Below are 23,088 nucleotides of genomic sequence, written 5' to 3' on the forward strand. Positions count from 1 at the left end.
CTTCGGCATTCATGGATTAAATCAAACTAATGGAAAAAATCGAAGACAAACTATCCTAAATTGAACTATCATTTCATTGCTTCTAATCCCAATATATTCATGGCAACGTATAAAGGCAGTCTGCAAATTTCTACAATTGATAACCTGCAATTAATCCAAATCTATTTCGCTCTCAAGGGACTTGTTAAAATGCAGATGAATTCATTGAAACTAGTACTGCGTACACAATTATAATGATTGACTGCAAGAGTAATGAGAATATTAGCAGCGAGATTACGAAATACTGTACATCAAATGAAGAACACATATTTATCAAATTGTTACGGCCTAAACTCTTCTGCAATATAAATATAATGATGAAGCCTATGAAAATACAATGGAAAGAGTAAATACGCACTTATGGATATTTAGACTTTGCCAGAAAGCGTTTGTTTAGAAAGGACGTTAAAAATAAAAATTGTTTAACTTTGGATATAAATTCCCTTTTACGGTAGGCATACTGGAAGAAAACTCGTTAAGAAATGAGTTTGGTAACAAGGAAATACGTGAACATAACTATTATAAATCCAAGGAAATTTACTTTAGAAATAAAAGTACTATATAAACCTTCTAAGAACCACATTACCTTCTCCTGATTTCATTTTCTTTTTGAACTTCAGAGTTTTAACCTCCTTCATAATTTTTCCAGTATAGACCTTACTGTCCACCCGTAGGGTCAAAGAAACCTCGCGATCTTCATCAAAACTCTCGTTCTTAATCGTTACTTCCACGCTGAAAAGTAACAAATATTGATTTGAGACCATTCTCTCAAAATAACAAGAGGTGCATCCAGAAAGTAAGAAAAGGCAATAAACACAAAGTAAAAAAGAGCAGTAAACACAAAGACGACATAGTTACCTTGAAACATTTATTGCCACAAATATCACACAGGTGACACTACTTTTCAACATTTTCTATCAAATTTGTTACTGAACAGGAATTTCTTGATATGTAAGAAGACAAAAATCCGAACTTTATGTCGTATGCTCATCTTCTGCCTCGTTCCATTGGGATGTGTTTTACCACCCCACCGTAAACATTTTAAGTTCCCTTCCTTTAGCTTCTAGAAATACCTTTTTTTTTACCGATATGACTCCCCCTCAAAATCCATCACTGATTTTTATGAAATATTTTGTTATTACGTTTAATATTTTTATTGTGAAATATTGCGTAAGATCGTTAAAATGTTTCTGAAAGTTTGAAAGTAATGCCGAGTAAGGGAATTGCGGGTAAGTGCTCTCATGTCTGATTTCCAGTATTTGGTAACTCTGCTTAATGACTTACCAAGTCTGTAATGAATGTTTAGGGGAGTAAAGTGTAATGCTAATCGGCGGAAATTGCGAATACGCTAATTTTGAGGAAATAGGAACGCTCCCAAGTGACTGTAATGTTCAGTTGTTCCTTGACGTAACACACTTTCATGAAAGATGTTGAAGTGTAAAGGAGCTGAGAAGATGCATGACAAATTGAGAACAAACAATTTCATATCAGTTTGTTAAAAAGGTGAGTAACTAGTTGTAGCCACATTGCACTAATATTATTTTGATGTATAATATTTTATTACTTAAATTGCTTAATATAGATCTAATAATTTGTAACATCATCTCGACGTTGTTTTTCTTTGTTCAGACGGAAAAGGAAAAGTACTGAGCACTAACTACTCGGTTCATTCAAGTACTTAGAGGGATATGGCGAACGACAGGTGTGGGATATCGGGATTTCCCCCATACAAATATTCCGTATTCCATATTTCAGAAATTAAATGCCGCAATAATTTGAATAGGGATGTGCAGCTCCAGTTAGAGACTTTTCCGAATATAGAAAGAATTACTAAAAGTAAGGGGATAAAATTAAAATATTAATGTAGTTATTGTAGTGTTGAAATAATGACTAAAAATTGAGCAGTCTTGGAACGGCTCGAGTGTAAAGGTTTTGTGTGTGAGGGGGGGGGGAAGTACCCTTCAATATGTCTGATTTCTCCTTCCCTGGCAAAATACGATAGTGTAACCCAAAAAAATATGGAGCTATTAATTGTGCTGGTTACATATGATAGGCCTATCAACAGAAGTGATGGTCTGTCAAAGAGTTACTTTTGAGGTGAGAATTTTTATTTGCAATCTATGGAGAAATTTGCAAAATAAATGTTAATAATACAGTTTTGAACTTCGGATTACCGAAATAAAGAAACCGGAAAGTTGCATGGTGAAATGAGAAAGAAAAGAGTATTCAAGCGAAATTTCAGCTATTGTTAATTCTAACGCATATACTGCCATATATATAGGCTAGTCTACGTGCTGTATATTTGTAATAGCCAGGTCATTCATGTGAATTGTAACTAATATGAATATTCTGAGAAAAATGAATGGTGAAATTTATTCATCATAAAGATGATAAGACTTGCACACTATCAGAAAATGACCAAATAAATCAGTCTGTTTCCGATAGTGCTGTAATATCGTAACATCAGCACACAAAGTCTCAAAGCAGCTCAGCACTCCAAGAAGCGATGTATGTTATCTACATTTCCATCGACATCTGGTGCCAATAACTATAAAAGACTATTTACGGGTTGTCTCTACTTTTGTCAACTCTAGTTACAGATTGAAGACCAAATAAGCTAAATAGAAGCAATTGAAGATTCTGCTAAGTACCCCCTTAAAAAAAAAAGTAAATTCAGGAAAAAGTTAAATAAGGGAGCGGATTAACCAGTAAAAGCCCTTTGTAAAACTTCTCGCCCTAACTTGAATTTCATGCTGAAAGCAAGAAGTTGAATGAGGACTTCTACTGCATTATCTGCAAAGGAAAGTGTTTGGAGAGTTGGATTAAGTGTTGTAAGTGTGCAATTTTATGCCACGAACAGTGTAATGACTTCAACCCAGAGAACTTGAAACAAAAAATACACTTATGATTTGTGCCGCTAAAAAAGTCAGTTATCGTAGACTAAGCCTACACTGGATAAGAATATTACATAATTTGTATTTGGTATGATAGTTCCTTACAAACATCTATCTAGTGCCAAGCGCCACAGTGTAACTGCTATTTTTCATTCTTAGCTTAGGTTAGGATAGGGTTAATTAATATGTTGCAATATTTGTTTTATGTAGATTATTTTTGTTTTATATAGGTTTCATTATTATAAGTAGATCGAACTTGAACCACTATTGGCGTAAATCCGAATTTTCATGTATAATATTTAGATCCCCTTAATTTTAATTTTTCTAAAGTAAGTCATTAAATTTCTTTTTGCTAAATTATATTATTATTTTTATAGGCTTATAGTTTTGATATGATAATAAACTTTCTGGCATCAGTGGCAAGTCACTTATCGCAATTTGGGAATTTTCTACTCACTACGATTCTCACTTCGTCACTGGCAGCTTCTTGTGCATAACGTGCCCGCGTGGTGTTGCATGGAGGAAACAGTCAAGTGACTTTTCACACATTTATATTACATATTACGTTCCTTTCCTTAATTTATAGTTTATACCCTATATTTTATTATACATTTCACTCTTTCCCTCAATGTTTACTTTAATCTACCTCATTCTTCATCCTCGTTCAGACTAATGTTTCCCTTTTCCCATGTTTCACCTTTTCGCGGTTTTGGTCGTTCTCTTTCCCCGATTGTGACATATACTTTTTACATCTTTTTTTAATCTTGTTATTTTTTACATTTCCTATTCCTATTATTACTCTTATACGATTTTAATTATTTCCTACTTTTTCCTACACTTTCCTACTTTTTTAAAAAAAGTTTATATTGCACACTTTTAACTACTTGTGTAAATTGACCCCACCAAAAAAATTCCATCCAAGATGGTGGCATTTGTGTGTGTGTGTGTCGCGTTTAACAGAAGACAATCACAGTTCTCCTTTAATCTCCCTGTTTTGACGTAGAAATTATCGCCTAAATTCCATCCATCAATTTAAGTCTTTCTTCCTTCCCTCGAGCTCCTTCGTGGCTAAGTGATTAGCGTACGCGCCTTTGGCGTGAGAGATCCGAGTTCAATTCCCGCAGGGAGCTCATGTGGTTCGGATTCCATGTTTATCAGTAGGTCCACACCTCACATAGCCTCGCTGCTGACCGGAACGTTAAACTCAAAATCAATTCTTCCTCCCCTATTTTTCATTTCTTATCATGGTCTTTTATTCTTTGCAAATAATTCTTTAGCTAATTTCTTTTACTACACTTAAAAAAAGCATTATCAGGAGACTGACCAAGAGGTATATATAAGGACTGTTCCTTTAATCATTAGATTGTGTTAATTTTGTTTCTAGAAATACTAATTCTAGCTCGGAATACATATGGCAACATTTCATGAAAAGACCACAACTTCATCGCTCACCTAATCCCAAACAATACTGAGTGAGACATGATTGCGTGTAGTTTGTGTGGTCCATTTCGAGTTATAAAATGGGGAAAATAGATTAGAGATAAAAAAAAATATAAAATTTATGGTACATTTTGGTTTTAAACTTAGGAAAACGACTACAATGATGTACGAAATATTTATGGTATGATTCGGACCACATCAATTAGACGCTTCATTAGTAAAGACCATTGAGTTGTTTTCACTTTTCCAAGGTGGAAAATGCCCATGGAGGATTATCCCCGTCCTACTCGCCCTTCCATGAGTTGAAATGAAGAGAAAAATTGTCTCACCCAGTACAGTGTTTTATATGATCCCACTTAGACACTGGCACTTGTTGATAAAATAATACAAGTTACAAATCAGGAAGTTTTTCTGACAATACTCCATGCATTATGGAACATGTTTTAGAATTTGATATGATTATCATTACATCTAAAAGTATGTTAATAAGACAAAGAGTACTTCATACCTGAAAGGTGAACCAATGTCAACGTCATCATTAATAAGATTCAAATCAAAATCAACATCGTGGAACTGTTGATTAAGGTAGTATCGACTATATTCATTATGTTCTCTGAAGGCTCTAATCATAACTTCTGCTTCTTCCTCAGTTCCTGAAAGAAAAAAAACGGAATATAAAATTGTAGTGTGCATACTGGTAGTAACGAGTTGCCTGCTTCTTTTAAAAGAGTAGAAAGGTATACTAAGGAATTCCATTATATTTCTAAATTTAAATTCAGTAGAACATCTATTACAAATGTTTCATATGCGAAGACACGGAAATGATCATTGTAAATTTCGACAAAAAGAAAAAAAACTAACGAATTGACTGAAATCTATTTTAGTAAGATCACGTGCTTCAAATAATTGCAGATTTGACAGAGTTTATGAGTAAATGTTGTCCCACGTTGACATCTCCGAGGAACTAATACAAAAGAAGATAGGTAAATGAGAAAATAGGTTTTGAAAAAGGTGAATTGTTACGAATCTCTCTATATAAAGCAAGAAAGTCGCTAGTATTAATTACATAGAGAGGTACACACTTGATTTAAAATAGGGTCGCGGTGGCTCAGTGGTAGAGCGTTCACCTCTGGTGCTTGGGGTCCCGGGTTCGATCCCAGCCCACGCCAAGTGAACTTTGTGGTGGACAAACACCGTTTGCGTGGATTTTCTCGGGTTCTCCCGTTTCCTCCCACTTTCTTAATTCCACCGTTTTATTCATCACTCATCATCAATGTCTCCTTTAGCGTAACTGGCATAACCGTGGGACGTAAAACTCAAAGATTGCACTTTTTTATTTTGATTTAATAGCTCGAGGTTTCTAGATGAGTGGGATGAAAAAAATTCATTAAAGACAGGCTTGGGGGAACTATTTAAAGTAGGAAAAGTGAAAAATATTGAATACTTCCCAAAAGACCTACATAGATTCAGGTAGCACATGCAACCGCAAACCAAATGTATATAGGTAACTAAGTAATGTATAAATTTATAAAAGTAACTAACATCATTTCATATGTTACATATTTTTATATCCAAGGTGATAATACCCTCTTAACTAACTTATGTCCTGCACTTTATTCGGACGAAATCAGTTCATTTACGTAACTTTACAATTAATCATTAGTATCGCTAGGAAATAATCCTACAAAATGGTTTCGGTTATTTAAACCTATGTGTATATGAGATTTGGTCTTTATCGTAGAGATTCTGCACAATAATTTCTCTTTAGTTTACGGAACTCCAAATTGATGTCGTACAAGTACGTTGTTGTTTAAAGGTAACCAAGAAAGTTCTGTCGCTTTTTCACACACCATTTTCAAACATCGATATGTCACCTAAGACGTAACTGGAAGATCGAAAATAGTCTACATCAGCATCGACGACTTTCTTCCAACGTTCTGGAAGGACATGGATTCCATCGCGACAGAACTTGGTAGACCGTGAAGCGAAGAAGGTATCAAGTACACTTTGCACCTCTACTAGGGATTTGAACTGGTGTCCTCGAAAGTGATTGCCCAAGGAATGGAACGTGTGATAATCGGACAATGCAATGTCCTGGGAGTATGGCAGATGCAATAGTGTTTCCCATCCAAGGCGTAGAATAGTGTTCCGGTTAATCCTAGCCACGTGCTTTTTAGCGTCTTGTAACAGGAGGATCCCTTTGCGATTCATAAGTGCTGGCTCCAGAGTTTAGAGTTTTCTTGAACACGTCTCAACTGCTGCATTGATGCTTTAAGTAGTTGATAGCAAATCCCTGATGCACGATGCCTCGAGCAGTCCACTGAATACACAGGAGGACCTTCTTCTGGTGCAGTGCTGGTTTCGGCTGTTTTGGAACCGGTTCATGGAATGCTAACCAATGACGACGACGCCGTGAAGCTTCGTACAGGACACACTTCTCATCACATGTCAACACTCTGTCCAGAAATGACTCCTCCCTCAGACGAGACAGCAAAGAAACACAGGTATCTGCTCGCGTTGCCTTCTGGCTCGGAGTCAAGTCATGTGGGACTCATTGACACAACTTGTAGTGCTTCCCAAGTTGATGAAGGTGCTGCCGAATGGTTTCTCTACTCACACTGAATTGTAGCCCCAGTTTTTCACATGTCTGGCCACTGTTCGCCTCAATTACTGCTTGAGGATCTTCATTTTGTACATGTGTTGGTCTTCCGCACATGGTGCGTCTTCGAGTGTTTCGTCACTGTCCTTAAGCATGTTAAACCACCGCTGCACTGTAGTCACGCCACCCTCACCAAAGGCCTGGCACATCCGCTCCGCTGCAGCGGCGTTTGGCCCCAGTTTGAACTCGTACAGCATACACGCAATTATGACGCTCTGTGGAGTTCTCATGTTCACTCTGTCCTTACGCAAGTTCACAGTGTAACAGAACTTCCACAGTCAGGTAGTATTTTGGATATACCCACACTAACAACGGTCTTTCGCCTTATCTTTATTCGCATTCAACTGACAGTGAGAGGGGAGGCCCAATTGAACACAGACCTCCATAAAAAGTAGCAGAACTTCCTTGGTTATCTTTATAGTTCACAATATAAAATGGGAACATTCTAATCGCCCCACAATGTGAAATGTCAGCAGTCTAGATTGAAAAAGTTCAAAATATCTATTTAACGAGACCTTCTGGTGAGCGCTTTATTTCGTTTCTAGGGTGTCTACTTCTCAAGCAAAGGATGTTAGTTCAGCAAATCCCCACTAGACGCAGTACTAGGAGCACGCCAAACATTCACTAATATGTTTGCATTTTAGGCAGCTTCATCCGCGTCAAATTAGAACAAAAAGTTTACTTGAGTTGTGTCCTTCGTCTGTTGAGTGTTAAGGACTGAAGCAGTTGTCGTGTGAATTTGTAACACTTAGTGGTGTGTTAGATGAACAGAAGTTGAAGTTCTCAGCCCATTAAAGTCCATCAAAATGTGCATTTTGTATGTAACGTAAAAAATCATAAGGGATATGTTGCGAAAGTATTAGTTTTTAATTTGTCTGATTTCAGCGGTGTGTTTGTGCTAATATTATAGCTAGGACATTTGTGATTCTATATATCAAAAGAGATCTTGCGAATGTTTGCGAACTTTTTTGTCTTCGTTTATTTCTTCCAAAATGACACTTCAGATTTCCCGAGAGAAACTGTTTGAAATATGCGTTTAAAGCCCAAAGGAGGCAAAGTTTGACAATTTGATTGCTCATCTCTTGCAAGAAGTAGGTATTGAACGTAATAATATTTATTTAAACACTACAATAAGAAATTTTTGTCAGCAAAAGCGATGAAAAATTGGAAGCTTTCGAAACTTAGGCATGGAGAAAAAATAGAGAATCAGCTTGGTTGAACGGAAAACGAATGAGAAAGTGTTACAAATAGTAGCAGTAGGCTAGAAAAAAGAATTTTAAATATAATTAACAGGAGGAAGAGGAACTGGTTTGGACATTGGCTGAGCAGGAACTGTATTATGAGGGACGTGTTAGAGGGTATGGTAAAAGGAAAGAGAGGGAGAGGTAAAGAAGACTGTAGTTCAAGGAAGATAATAAAACAGAAAATTGCTACGCCAAGATGAAGAGACTAGCTGAGGACCACAGTACATCGAGGTTTCTCAGTTGGAGCAAGTGACCTGCCAATAATGACAGAATAGCTATGATGATGATGATGATGGTTATTATTATTATTATTATTATTATTATTATTATTATTATTATTATTATTATTATTATTATTATTATTATTATTATTATTATTATTATTATTATTATTATTATATGGTTAGCAATATTCGTTAAAAAAGAGAGAAAAAAATAAAACAATATTTATTATAATCAAACCAGGTTTAAAGAAATCTTCAATAGTTTGAGTTTACTGCTGCTTTAATGGAAATAGTTCCTGCGCTTCGTTGTTATGCACTGATAAAAGTTTTTTTTTTTTTTTTTTTAAGTCCTGAAGTGTTTCTGTTTTTCATTTTTATTGCCACTTTATTCTTCAATATTTTGCATTTTTGAATACCGTAAAACGGGGCTACTTTGACATAGGGTTACTTTGACATAGAGTGGGGCTACTTTGACAGATGAGCAATTCGTGCTTCCTGTGAGAATTGTTGCATATACTTTCATAGATAAAGGCTGATATGGTGTCCACGGTGCGAATTACCGGAGGGATGAGGGATTTCTCCCATTGTATTTCTACCCCCTCTCAATATCCTTCCTGTCCCCCAATATATAATATAAGGACTTCTAGATCCACCACTGTTTATTCCCCCAAAAAATGAATAATCTAATTCGCACTCTGACGATATATATCAACGTGTTGTGGAAGGGTGGAAGAAAGTGGATTTAATGTGTCCTGTGCAAAAAATGGGTGTGTGGGTTTTGTAATGGTGGATCAAAAAATCCTCAGTATGCTTGTTACGACTGTGATGTTGGCGACTAAGGTTTTTCTTTCCATTGTTACATGTAAAGATAACATACCGGTACATATGTAATTATGTTAAAAGTAAAGTAGAGTAAAAAATAAATTAAGAATGTAAGGTAAAGCACCGTAATGTTCAAAGTAAAAGATGTTAAAAGTAAAGCTTTAGAAAAACTTGTATAGTGGTGTATAATGATGTACCACAACAAAATAAAGATTTCGTGCTTATCAAGTATACAGCATACCGTATCTTACACATGACCAAAACCGTGTTTTATACACTTTACATAAATTCCATGTCAAAATAACTCCATACGTTGAGTAACTTTGACCGGTATTTCTTAATTTATTCCCGCCTAAACTTACTTGTAGAGACTTAGGTTTAGTAGTGGATATGATAGCCTAGATACCTATTGTTATGATGAGAATAGTATCATTCATTGGTTGCAGAAAGTGTCCCGTGTACACATCTAAACTATTCCAAAACCTGTCAAAGTAGCCCCGTTTTACGGTAACTCATAGGCAGGGCTGGATTAACCCATCTGGAAGCCCGGGGTAGAAAAAAATATGTGGCCCCTGCTGACTTCACCTAAATATATTTCTGTGAAAGTACAGAAGGAAAGTTAAGAGAATATGTCTCATATTTTTGGTCATATTTTATGATGATGATTGAATCTTCATGATTCTTTTTAGATAGCCAATTGATATTTTGATCAGAGTCGAGGCCCCTGTCCACCTGGAGGTCAGGGGCTATAGCCCTCTAAGACCCCCCTTGATCCGACCCTGCCCATAGGGATACCCCCCACTTCCCGCAACAACTTTGAACTACGCATGAAATTTACTTTTTGCGCTCGCCATTTGCTGCTTTTATTTTGCAAATTCCTTCTTACTGGATGTTTGTAGAGTTTCGTCAGTAGATTGCTTGAGGCAAAGCAGTCCAAATCTTTCTTTGGCTAGGACGAGCCGATAAATTTTACCAGCTCGAAGGTCAAAGGTTTAAGTGTATTCCAGATAACACACACGTAGAATAGTGTCTGATTTCCCGATAAGTAATCCTCATTATTTAAAAACGCAGGAATACATCGTAATCCAGCACCAATGACACATTTCTTTATGTGCAACATGCTTTAATTAGAATGACACCTGTGTGGCTTGAAAACGAGTAATAACTACAGAAAACGCGTACAACGGATTCAGAAAACTGTAGCTATATGCTAAAGGGACAGATCGACTCACACGGATTGCATAAACTACTGGAAACATAATCACTCCAGCTATATTTTCACTGAAGCTAAGCAATTCAAGTGAAAGATGTAACGATTTTTTCCCCATTTTACATTCTATAAATTCAAGTAGTACCGGTATTTGTGCAAGACTCTTGCGCAAGAGTCTTGGTCTTGCAGGTATGGTCTTGGTCTTGGTCTTGCACCCCTTGGTCTTGCTCTTGGTCTTGCATCGGAATACCTGGTCTTGGTCTTGGTCTTACATGCAATACTCTTGCAAAAACTGCAAGACGAAGACTCTTGCGTTCATCACTAGAACCACCCCAGGTCCGAACTTCATCCATATTGAAAATTTGATTAAGATAGATCCTGTGGTTAAAACGGGATGAAGTCACAAAGACAGTCACTTTTATTTTCATTCTTTTTACATATATCTCCCTCCTCCCCCTCCCCTAGGTTTCACCGTAAAAGTGAAATAACGAAAACATCCCAGGCCCGAACCTTATCTATGTTGAAAGTTTGATCAAGATCGGTCTGGTAGTTCAAGAGTTATTAAGTTTTATTTATTTTTCTAGATTTCTCTCCTCTCCTCTCCCGCCCCTAAGTTCTACCGTTAAAGTGATATGATAAAAACCACCTCAGGTCCGAACCTCATCTATGTTGAATTTTTTTAAAAATCGGTCGGGTGGTTTAAGCGTGATGAAATTACAAAGACAGTCACTTTTATTTTAACTTTTTTTTTTACACATATATCTCCCCCTCCCTTTCGTTGCACTATAAAAATGAACTGAAGAAAACATCCCAGGCCCGAACCTTATCTATGTTGAAAGTTTGATCGAGATCGGTCGGGTTTTCAAGAGTTATTAAGTTTTATTCATTTTCATATATTCCCCCCTCCTCCCCTCTCCCTCCCCTAAGATCTACTGTCAAAATGAAATGATAAAAAACTTCCCAGGTTTCATATTCATATATGTTGAAAATTTGATTGAGATCGATCGCATAGTTCAAAAGTAATTAATTCACGAACATAGTCACTTTTATTTTTATATTTATTGATTTTTATATCTCCCCCTCCACCACTCCTTACGTTGCTCCGTCAAAGTGAAATTATAAAAATCATCCCAGTCCCGAACTTCATCTACATTGAAAATTTGATCAAGATCGGTTGGGTGGTTCAAAAGTTATTAAGTTTTATTTATTTTTTCTATGACCCCCTCCTCCCGCTCACCTAAGTTCTATCGTCAAAGTAAATAGCTAAAAACACTTTCAGGCCAGAACCGCATCTACATTGAAAATTTGATCGAGATTGGTCGGCCGGTTCAAGAGAGTCACTTTCAATTTTATAATATAGATAGCAAAATGAAGAAATTTCTGTGAAGTCGGAGAACTATATAATGGTGCAACATAACTAACTAACTCTATGGCCTATGGAACCCGGAGGTTCAGTGCCGCGTTCACAAAAGCTCTCCACTGACTTCTATCCTTAGCTAATTGGATCCAGTTTCTACTTTGTATTCCTATCTCTGCGAGATCCATCTTAATATTATCCTCCCATCTGCGCCTAGGTCTTCCTAATGGTCGTTTTCCTATGGGTCTACCAGTCAAGACTTTGAAAGCGTTTCTACTTTCTTCCATTCTAGCTACATGACCTGCCCACCTAAGCCTCCTAGACTTGACGACCCTAACAATGTTGGGTAAACCGTATAAACTATGTAGTTCCTCGTTATGAAGCTTCCGCCATTCCCCATTCTCGTTCCTCTTGGGTCCGAATATTCTTCTCAGGATCCTGTTCTCAAATACTTTCAGTCTATGTTCTTCCCTCAGAGTGAGCGACCATGTTTCGCAACCATACAGAACAACAGGCATGATTAACGTTTTATATATTTTAAGCTTCAAATTCCTCGACAGAATTCGCGACGACAAGAGATTTTGAACCGAATAGTAACACGAATTCCCTGCTTTTAGTCGACATTTAATTTCTTCGTGAATATGATTTTCGTCTGTTAATATTGATCCTAAATATTTGAAAGTATCCACTTTATCAAAAGTATTATTTAATATTTTAACGCCTCCACAATTTGCCGTATTACGGTCCCGACGCACTTCCATGTATTTAGTTTTCTCTGCATTTACTTCTAAACCCATGTTCCTGCAAGCGTTTAATAAGATCTCTGCATTTATTTCTACTGTTCTCCTATCATCCCCTATTAAATTTACATCATCAGCATATGCCATAACCTGGTGAATGCCGTTCAACTCTAGGCCCTGGTTGCTATCTTTGATTTTCCTTATGGCGTATTCCAGCACAAAGTTAAATAATAATGGCGACAACGCATCTCCTTGTTTCAGGCCATTTTCGACGTGGAAGCTCGTGCACAAAAATTTTCCTACCCGGACTTTACTTTGGGATTCACTTAAACATATCTTAATTAATCTAATTAGCTTTCTCGGTATTCCAAGCTCTGTAAGAACGTTGTATAATGTTTCTCTCCTAACCGAGTCGTAAGCCTTTCTGAAATCAATAAATAGTTGATGTACCGGGGTATTGTATTCCCACTTCTTTTCGAGTATTTGGCGAATGGTAAATATTTGGTCGATAGTTGATCGATTTCGTCTAAATCCGCACTGATAATCTACAATAATTTCATCTGCGTATGGGGTCAATCTTGCTAACAGAATATTTGAAAGGATTTTATAGGATGTTGACAGAAGAGAAATGCCTCGATAATTATTACAGTCAGTTTTGTCGCCTTTCTTGTGAATTGGAACAATGATTGACTCTTTCCACTCTTGTGGCAATTCTTCCTTGTTCCAGATAAGGAGAATGAGTTTGTGTATCTTGTTCCACAATTTTTCGCCTCCAGCTAAAATTAACTCAGCCGGAATTTCATCAACACCCGGAGATTTGTGTTTCTTTAATTTCTTTATAGCGGCTTCCACTTCTATTCGATTGGGTTCTGGAATATACGGTTCTGCGGTGTGTATCTCCTTTTCTCCACGCACATTAGTTTTTGGCTGCGTGTTCAGCAAATCGTTAAAGAAATCTTTCCATCTATTTAAGAGACTATCCGTATCAGTGAGAACTGTTCCGTCAGATTTCTTTAATATATAAGCACGAGGTTGATAGCCTTTCTTAAATTCGCTGATCCCCTTATACATGTCCCGAATATTTTTATTTTTACTATTATCTTCAAGTTTCTTAATTTTAGCTTTCAAAAAATCCCGTTTCTTTGTTCTAAAAGTTTTGGAAGTTTCCCGCCTGATATCTGCGAAATTTTGTGTAGTTATTTCATTCGGATTTTGTAGCCAGCGTAATTTTGCCTGTTTTCTCTTCTCTGCTAGTTTAATGCATTCTTGGTCGAACCATGGTTTGTTCCTACGTATTTCCGCGTGTCCCAATTTTTCTATTGCTGAACTTTTAATGTTATCTCTAATTTCAATCCAAGTATCCTCAACACTAGTGCACTCCGAGTCTTCTAAAACCGAGAATCTATTCGAAACTTCAATCTGGTATTCCTCTCTTACCTGGCTCTCTTCTAATTTCTTTAAATTAAATCTCTCCGTTTTCGGACATTGAGTATTACCTTTATTCAACGATAATCCCTCCCGTATTATCGCTGCTACCAGGTAGTGATCAGTGTCACAATCAGCCCCTCTAAACGACCGGACGTCAATTATGCTAGATTGTCTTCTTCTATCTACTAAAACGTGATCAATCTGATTATGTGTTTTTCCGTCTGGTGATGTCCAAGTGTATTTATGAACGTCGCGATGTGGGAATTTTGTACTCTTCACGATTAGGTTTTTGGATGTTGCAAAGTTCACGAGTCTAACACCGTTGTCATTACTTTCCTTATGCAAACTTTCGTTCCCTATAATCGGTTTGAAAATATCCTCTCGTCCTACCTTCGCATTGAAATCCCCTAATAGGATCTTCATATGGTATCGCGGGAGTTGGTCAAATATCCGTTCCACTTCTTCGTAAAAACTGTCTTTTATATCGTCATCCTTATCTTCAGTTGGAGCATGTACATTTAAAACAATAATATCACACCACCGTCCCTTAAGAGTAATAAAAGAAAGTCTGTCAGTAACAAATTCAACCCGTTTAATTGCTGGTAATATTCGTTTGTGAACGAAAAACCCTGTTCCTAACTGGTGATTTTTATTTCCTTCCCCGTAAAAGAACGTAAAATTTCCGGAATTCTCAGATCCATTTCCTTCCCACCTAACTTCCTGAACTCCTACTAAGTCCATCCTGTATTTCTCTAACTCACTCGTTACAGATTTTAACGCGCCTGCCCTATAAAGACTTCTAATATTCCATGTTCCAAATCTCATGTCCATTTTCTTTTGCTGATGTCGTGCCAAGTTATCAGTCCTTGTCCGAGTCTTTTGTGAATGTTTCTGAACAAGTACCTTTTTTTTACAGGATGAGGGTGTTAGCCTTACCCAAACCCCCAAGCTGGAGGACCACTCCTAGTCGTCTGTCCGCGACTGCTTATTCAGTATATTCGCAGCTAACCTCTATATCTAGAGGCCTTCTCCTCGATCCGCAACCTGAGGACGCACCATGCCGTGGTGACAGGAACCCACGTTACACGGATAATGGTGCAACATACGGGTAAGAAAGGAGGGAAAATATGCAATAATTGTCGAGGAATATCTATAAGCTCAGCTTGCTATGAGATCGTGTCTATCATTCTACTAACGTAGTTCACCCAATATCAAAACAAGTAAGCATTGAGTGAGATCATTTCAATGAGAAAGATGTGTTATACACATCAAAATATGTTCAATTGCAGTAACCAATCAATAAAAAACTACGTACTATATAATATACAGACTCACTGTAAGTATTATTTAAGCGCCATATGTAATGTAGTGTTGACGACTTACTTGTAACTTACTAGTTTTTAAATAACGCTATGCCAAGTTATTACATAAGTGTACATAATGGTGAGCAAAATCCATATGGCTTATTGAACATTCTTTTGCATGTGAATGATGTTCCATGCTTATTTCAAACGATACTTTCTTCGAACGACAAAATCAAACATAAAAATGGGTTAATCCATCTGAAGTTGTCCAAAGATGAGGAAAATGGTTCCTCGACCATCTCCGAAAATTACAAAACTTTGAGTGTGATGAACCTTGAATGGAGTGCCATTTCCTGCATTCGCAAGCATTTACGAAAAATACAGTTACTCAGGACGTACGTATCAGACGAACTCCAAACAAAAACGAATGCTTAGAGGAGAGATAGGTACATGAGGAACATATACTCTTACTTCTAAATACATATGCAGGATTGCAAACCAATACATGAAATCACGAGAAAAAGTGCAAAAAAATTACACTTTTAAAGGTGTTGTATTTTGGAATGGTATAAACTGGGGGGTTAGTAAGTTTTGTGCTGAACACTATTGCATGTAAAGAGTCTGCAGAAATATCCACAGTTATAATACTACTGGCATCGTAGATTTATCGGGGTCCGAAAGTTGAAGTTTGTGATTTGGATGCCATGTTTGGGGCGTAATATCTGAGGAGGGCAAAGTGCTAAAAATTGCTACTTAGGCCACAAAGTAATTCTGTATGTGAATGAACTATTACAAAAAAATCATGACTGATATTACATGGAGAAAAAAGTGAGGACATGGTAATAACGCGAAGAAAGCACGCGCGTGACGATGCTCGCAGCCCGAAAAATTTTAAATGTTTTGATATGTGTCATGCTAAATCTCAAAAACTACGAATGGTTCAGCAATTACGTCCGCTTTGTTTGTTTCAGTTGTGGAAAATATTGCGAGTGGCCTTTGTACCGTCTTTCTAGCTCCATGGCCACTTCTGTATGGTAAGAGGGTTAGCTCCTCTTTGCACCCACGACACCCATCGTCGAACTGGACCGCGGTATTAAGACACTAAATGTATCAGCAAAGTATCATTGAAATCCAATCCCAGTTACGGAAGTTAATGTGTTCACAAGGTTTCGTTACACCTATCTATCCTATCCTGCTGAAAATGACGTATTGTGGAAAACATTTAAAATGATTCTTGTTTCTTTTCTCTTCTATAGCAATACAGCAATAGCTTTTAGTAGCTGTAATTACAGCAAGTTCTCGCAATTACACGATTTAAGCAGTGGTGCAAACTTCAGCAATGTTTATCATATCTCTGAAACGGTTTGAGATATCGAAGTGCTGTAAACGGCAAAAAATTTACACATCCGTTACAAACCATACAAGTAACTAGATATGATACTTATCTTAGCATTTTTTCCAAATAAATGCTTTCAAAAGAAATTAAAATTTTCAAGCCCTGGTAACTTTGTTCCTATTCGTTCGAAACAAGTCATGCCATGACCATGATATCCAACACTAAAGTACTTTCGATGTGCATTATTCTGTGCATCCCCGTTATACTGTATTTGCGATAGAGGTTTCCGAACTTTGGATATTTTTGATATTATAACATCCTTAGTTTGCAACACTGAATAATATAAGTGGTATTTTAAATTTACGTTCGACACGTTAATTTGGAATATGTAATAATATGACGTAGTGCCATTTGAAAAAATATAACTTTATATTGGGTTGGTAACACTGTTTTGAGTCTGTTTAATACATACAAATATGTCCCCCCTTTTTATAGTTGCTTCGTGCAAAGTTTCGGTTTTCTCTGTCTTTTGGTTTCTCCGTTATAGCGGATGGTCAAGTTAAATTGTCCATTCTGTAGACGTGGCAATGATCATGGAGCTAGAAAGATGGAACAAACGCCACTCGCAAGCTTTTGCACAACTGAACAGAAATAAAAGTGGGCCTAATTGCTGAACCATGCGTAATTTTTTAAATCTAGCATGAAACATATCAAAATATTAAAATTTTTCCGGGCTACAACCATCGTCACGTGCGTTTTCTTCGCGTTTTACTATGTCCTCACTTTTTTCTCCATGTAATATCAATCATTATTTTTTTTTACAATAGTTTATTCACACACGGAATTACTTTGTGGCCTAAGTAGCCATTTTTAGCACTTTGCCCTCTTGAGATATTACGCCCCAAGCATGGCATCAAAATGACAAACTTCAACTTTCGAACCCCCATAAATCTACGAAGCCAGTAGTATCATAGCTGTGGATATTTCTGCAGACTCTTTACATGCAATAGTGTTCAGCACAAAACTTATGACCCCCCCCCCGTTTATGCCATTCCAAAATACAGCCCCTTTAAAAGTGTAGTTGTCTGTACTTTTCCTCGTGATTTCATGTGTTGGTTTGCAACCCTGCAATAGTTATTTAGAAGCAAGTATATGTTCTCCGTGTACCTCAGTCTCTCCTCTTAACATTTGTTTTTGTTTGGAGTTTGTCTGATACGTACATCATGAGCAACTGTAGTTTTCGTAAACGCTTGCAAATGCAAAAAATGGCACTCCATCGACAACAAATATGGCCGTCATTCATGAACACCTGTACATAGGACAACATGAATAGCGTTATTGACCTTCTCATACACAAGGTTCGTCACACTCAATTTTTTATAATTTTTGGAGATGGTCGAGCAACCACCTCTGGACCACTTCGTATGGATTGACCCAAATATGATATAAATGAATGTATCTGTTTCTCATACGAAAAGAATAAGACTTAATTAGCATAAAACCGAAAATTTTAATATTGCAGAAATTTTGTTTCCTTTCCCTGTCTAGAAGTGGAATTTTCGAAGATGGTTCAATACTTTTTCACTCATTTTTAATGAAGAACTTACAAGTATATACCGAATTTCACATCTGCAACCTAAGAAAATCCTCACACTTTGCATTTTCTAAACAAATAATCGGATATTTGGATATTAAAGAAATTGCTCCCCAGTCTCGCCATAGGAGTGGAATTTTTTCAGGTACACTGAAACACGTATCCCACAATTTTAATTAATAATTTATGTACCGGATTTCACATCTCATGTTAAACAAATTCTCACATTGGAAATTTTCTGAATAACGGATCGTAAATGTGAATATTATAGAAATTCTCCCTTTCGGAACGAAACTAACGAAAACTCTTAAAAGTGTATTTAGTCATTTTATAATGAGAAGTTTATATGTCGAGTTTCATCTTTCTAACATCAGAGATTTCGAATTCTGGGCGGGAAAAAAAATAAATTCACCTTAGGATACGTTTCAAAAGATCCTTTCTTATCTCTTGCTTTCGTGACTTCAATCAGTTTTCTGTTCAAATTTTACGTTTCCATCTATAACAGTATGACCTGGGTAAACACACATAAGGTGCTGCCGAGTTAGCAACACTGCATTCTTTACGATATATATTTTTTTTTAATTTAATGTCCCACAGATGTGCCCTTTAGGCTAAAGAAGACGTAATTATGACAGAATTGATAATAAGGAAAGTAACAGGAAATGTCCTGGAAAACTCGCGGATAGCATGATACTGTCTATCAGGGACTATGCAGGGGTCCCTGGTAAGTCTTGGGGTTCACATCCTCTCCGAAATCTCTACTTTTCTGCAATGTTAGTATCATTTTAGGCGTGATTTTACAAATGTTAATATAATTTATCATCATGCTGAATTTGGTACTCCCGAATATATTCCCGCGTACGTGCCTGCTGTCCATCACACACCCAGAAGGCCTGTAATCGAACAATTGATTAGCACTCTACCACTGAGTTATCACTTTCTCTACGTACACCAAGTTTTAAATAAACACTCTTTATGGCAGATGAAGGAACTCTTTCTATAAGCACATTCACCAAGAGGAGAAAATTCTTTTTTATCAGGCGTGTCTACAGATGCTCTCTCGATTTACGGTTGGCAGCGGAGCGCATTGAAAGACGTGTTTCCCATTACACAAGTTAAGGGTCATTGGTGCGATACTATTGTTAAAAAAATACATGTTCTAACAGGAGAAGAGGATGACGACTTGAAGGACAGATTTACGAAGAAGTAGAACGTGTATTTGACCAACTCCAGAGATGCCATATACAAAGTTGATTAGGGAATTTCAATGCGAAGTAGGACGAGAGGATATTTTCATACTGATTACAGGGAACAAAAGTTACATAAGGGTAGTAATGACTACGGATTAAACCCGCTAATTTTGCAATATTCAGAAACCACATGGTGAAAAGTACAAAAGTCCCATATTCCGACAGTGATAAATGTATTTGAACATCGCCACATGGAAAAAACATAATCAATTTGATAATGATTTGGTAGATAGAAAGAGGCAATCTAGCATGATATATATTGGGTCGTCTAGAGGCGCTAACTGTAAAACTCACCACTACCTCATGGCAACGATTATAAGAGACAGATTATCTCGAAAAACGAAAATAACAGCATCTGATAATGAAGATATTTAATTTAAAGAAAACCAAACCGAAATGACGATCTCATTCTCGGTTTTTGGGAGGCTCGAAATGCACTAGTGTTGAGAATACTTGGGATACTATTAAGGATAGTATTAACATTTCAGAAAAAAGAAAGCTGAGGCACGAAGTAGTGCATAAGGACAAACAATGATTTGACCACGAAAACACTAAACCAACAGAGACAAGACAACACACAAAACTGTGTTGTCTACTAATTCCAAACGGCAGAACTCCACAAATATCCTTGACATATGGCAGCAAACTTTCAGAACAATGAAAGGTAATGTTTTAGAAGCTAAAGTTATTGAACTTCAAGATAACAGTAAAAAGAAAATATTCGGGACATGTATAATGGCATCAATGAATTTAAGAAATACTGTCAACCCCGTGCTTACATAATAAGCGGACAGAAAAATTATCATGGATATAGATAGTATTATGAATAGGTTGAAAGATTTGTCAATTTGCTATAATTACTACATGCAGCCAAAAGTAATGTTCGCGGAGAAACTGAAATACATATAACAGAACCGTACATTCCAGGGTCTAACCGGAACAAAAGTCTAGACGGAAATAGAAATTGCTTTAAAATATAAAGAAATACATATCTTCAGAATTTAAACGAAATTCACCATGAGCTAATATTAGCAGGAGGAAAATTTGTGGAATGAGATATACAAACTCATTCTCCTCATATGGGACAAGAAGGAATTCTGCCAGGAATGGAAAGAATCATCTATTCCTCTCAAGAAAGGCAACTAAACTGATTGTAATAACTATCGAAACACCTCTCTTCTGTCAAAGTAAAATCCTCTCAAACATTTTGTTAGCAAGAATAACCTTATACGCAGATGAAATTATTGGAGATTATCAGTGCAGATTTAGGCTAAATTGAGCAATTATCGACCAGATATTTACCATCCGACAAATACTCGAAAAGAAATGGGAACACAATCAATACCCCGCTACATCAATTATTGATTTTAGAAGGGCGAAGGAAACATTGAACATTTTGGTATGACTAAAAAGCTAATTACATTAATTAAGATATGTTTAAATGAATCCGAAAGTAATGTTCACGAACTTTCATGTCGAGAATGACCTCCAACAAGGAGATGCGTTGTGGTCATTATTGTTCCATTTTGTTTGAAATACACTACGAAGAATATTAAAGATAGTAACTCACCAGGTTATGGTTTATGGTGAAGATATGAATCTAATAGGAGATGAAATGAGAAAAATGGAAAGTAATACAGAGGTTTGATAAACACCTCCAAGGACATGGATTTAAAAATAAAGGCAGAGAAAACTAAATACACAAAAGTTCCTTTGAAGCGTAATACTCCACACTATGGATACCTTAAAATATCAAGCAACACTCTAAAAAAAAGTGGACACCTTCAAATATCTAAGATCAATATTAACAGGAAAAAAAACTTATGTACGAAGAAGTTAAATGTCAATTGAAAGGAGAGAATTCGTGTTAATATTCAGTCTAAAATCCTATCGAATCCTTCCAGAATCCTATCGAAGAATTAACTAACTAACTAACTCTATGGCCTATGGAACCCGGAGGTTCAATGCCACGTTCACAAAAGCTCTCCACTGATTTCTATCCTTAGCTAACTGCATCCAGTTTCTACTCTGTATTCCAATCTCTGCGATATCCATCTTAATATTGTCCTCCCATCTGCGCCTAGGTCTTCCTAATGGTCGTTTTCCGATTGGTCTTCCAGTCAAGACTTTGAAAGCGTCTCTACTTTCTTCCATTCTAGCTACATGACCCGCCCATCTAAGCCTCCTAGACTTGACGACCCTAACAATGTTGGGTAAACCATATAAATTATGTAGTTCCTCGTTATGAAGTTTCCGCCATTCCCCATTCCCGTTCCTCTTGGGTCCGAATATTCGTCTCAGGATCTTGTTCTCAAATACTTTCAGTCTATGTTCTTCCCTCAGAGTAAGTGACCATGTTTCGCAACCATACAGAACAACAGGCATGATTATCGTTTTGTATATTTTAAGTTTCAAATTCCTCGACAGAATTCGCGACGACAAGAGATTTTGAACCGAATAGTAACACGAATTCCCTGCTTTTAGTCGACATTTAATTTCTCCGTGAATATGATTTTCCTCTGTTAGCAAGATTGACCCCATACGCAGATGAAATTATTGGAGATTATCAGTGCGGATTTAGACGAAATCGATCAACTATCGACCAAATATTTACCATTCGCCAAATACTCGAAAAGAAGTGGGAATACAATACCCCGGTACATCAACTATTTATAGATTTTAATATTGATCCTAGATATTTGAAACTATCCACTTTATCAAAAATATTATTTAGTATTTTAACGCATCCATAATTTGCTGTATTCCGGTCCCGACGCACTTCCATGTATTTAGTTTCCTCTGCATTTACTTCTAAACCCATGTCCCTGCAAGCGTTTAATAAGATCTCTGCATTTCTTTCTATTGTTCTCCTATCATCTCCTATTAAATTTACATCATCAGCATATGCCATAACCTGGTGAGTACCGTTCAACTGTAAGCCCTGGTTGCTCTCTTTGATTTTCCTTACAGCGTATTCCAGAACGAAGTTAAATAATAATGGCGACAACGCATCTCCTTGTTTCAGGCCATTTTCGACGTGAAAGCTCGTGGACAAAAATTTTCCTATCCGGACTTTACTTTGGGATTCATTTAAACATATCTTAATTAATCTAATTAGCTTTCTCGGTATTCCAAGTTCTGCAAGAACGCTGTATAATGTTTCTCTCCTAACCGAGTCGTACGCCTTTCTAAAATCAATAAATAGTTGATGTACCGGGGCATTGTATTCCCACTTCTTTTCGAGTATTTGGCGAATGGTAAATATTTGGTCGATAGTTGATCGATTTCGTCTAAATCCGCACTGATAATCTCCAATAATTTCATCTGCGTATGGGGTCAATCTTGATAACAGAATATTTGAAAGGATTTTATAGGATGTTAACAGAAGAGAAATGCCTCGATAATTATTACAATCAGTTTTGTCGCCTTTCTTGTGGATTGGAACAATGATTGATTCTTTCCACTCTTGTAGCAATTCTTCCTTGTTCCAGATAAGGAGAATGAGTTTGTGTATCTTGTTCCACAATTTTTCGCCTCCAGCTAAAAT

General features: G+C 36.7%; 1 protein-coding gene across 1 annotated transcript in view; it reads right to left on the bottom strand.

The window, feature by feature from the left end:
* LOC145687658 (annulin-like) overlaps positions 1-23,088 on the bottom strand; it is a 113,805-nt gene that overhangs the window by 37,403 nt on the left and 53,314 nt on the right. Inside the window, exons 5-6 of the mRNA XM_081761122.1 lie at positions 4,882-5,026; positions 626-771 (exon numbers count right to left, since the gene is read on the bottom strand). Of these exons, the coding sequence (XP_081617248.1) occupies positions 626-771; positions 4,882-5,026 (291 nt within the window). The remainder of the gene's footprint in view (positions 1-625; positions 772-4,881; positions 5,027-23,088) is intronic.

This window comes from Thermobia domestica, chromosome 1, assembly GCF_964235325.1.
Source record: "Thermobia domestica chromosome 1, izTheDome1.hap1.1, whole genome shotgun sequence".
NCBI classification, from domain to species: Eukaryota; Metazoa; Arthropoda; class Insecta; order Zygentoma; family Lepismatidae; genus Thermobia; species Thermobia domestica.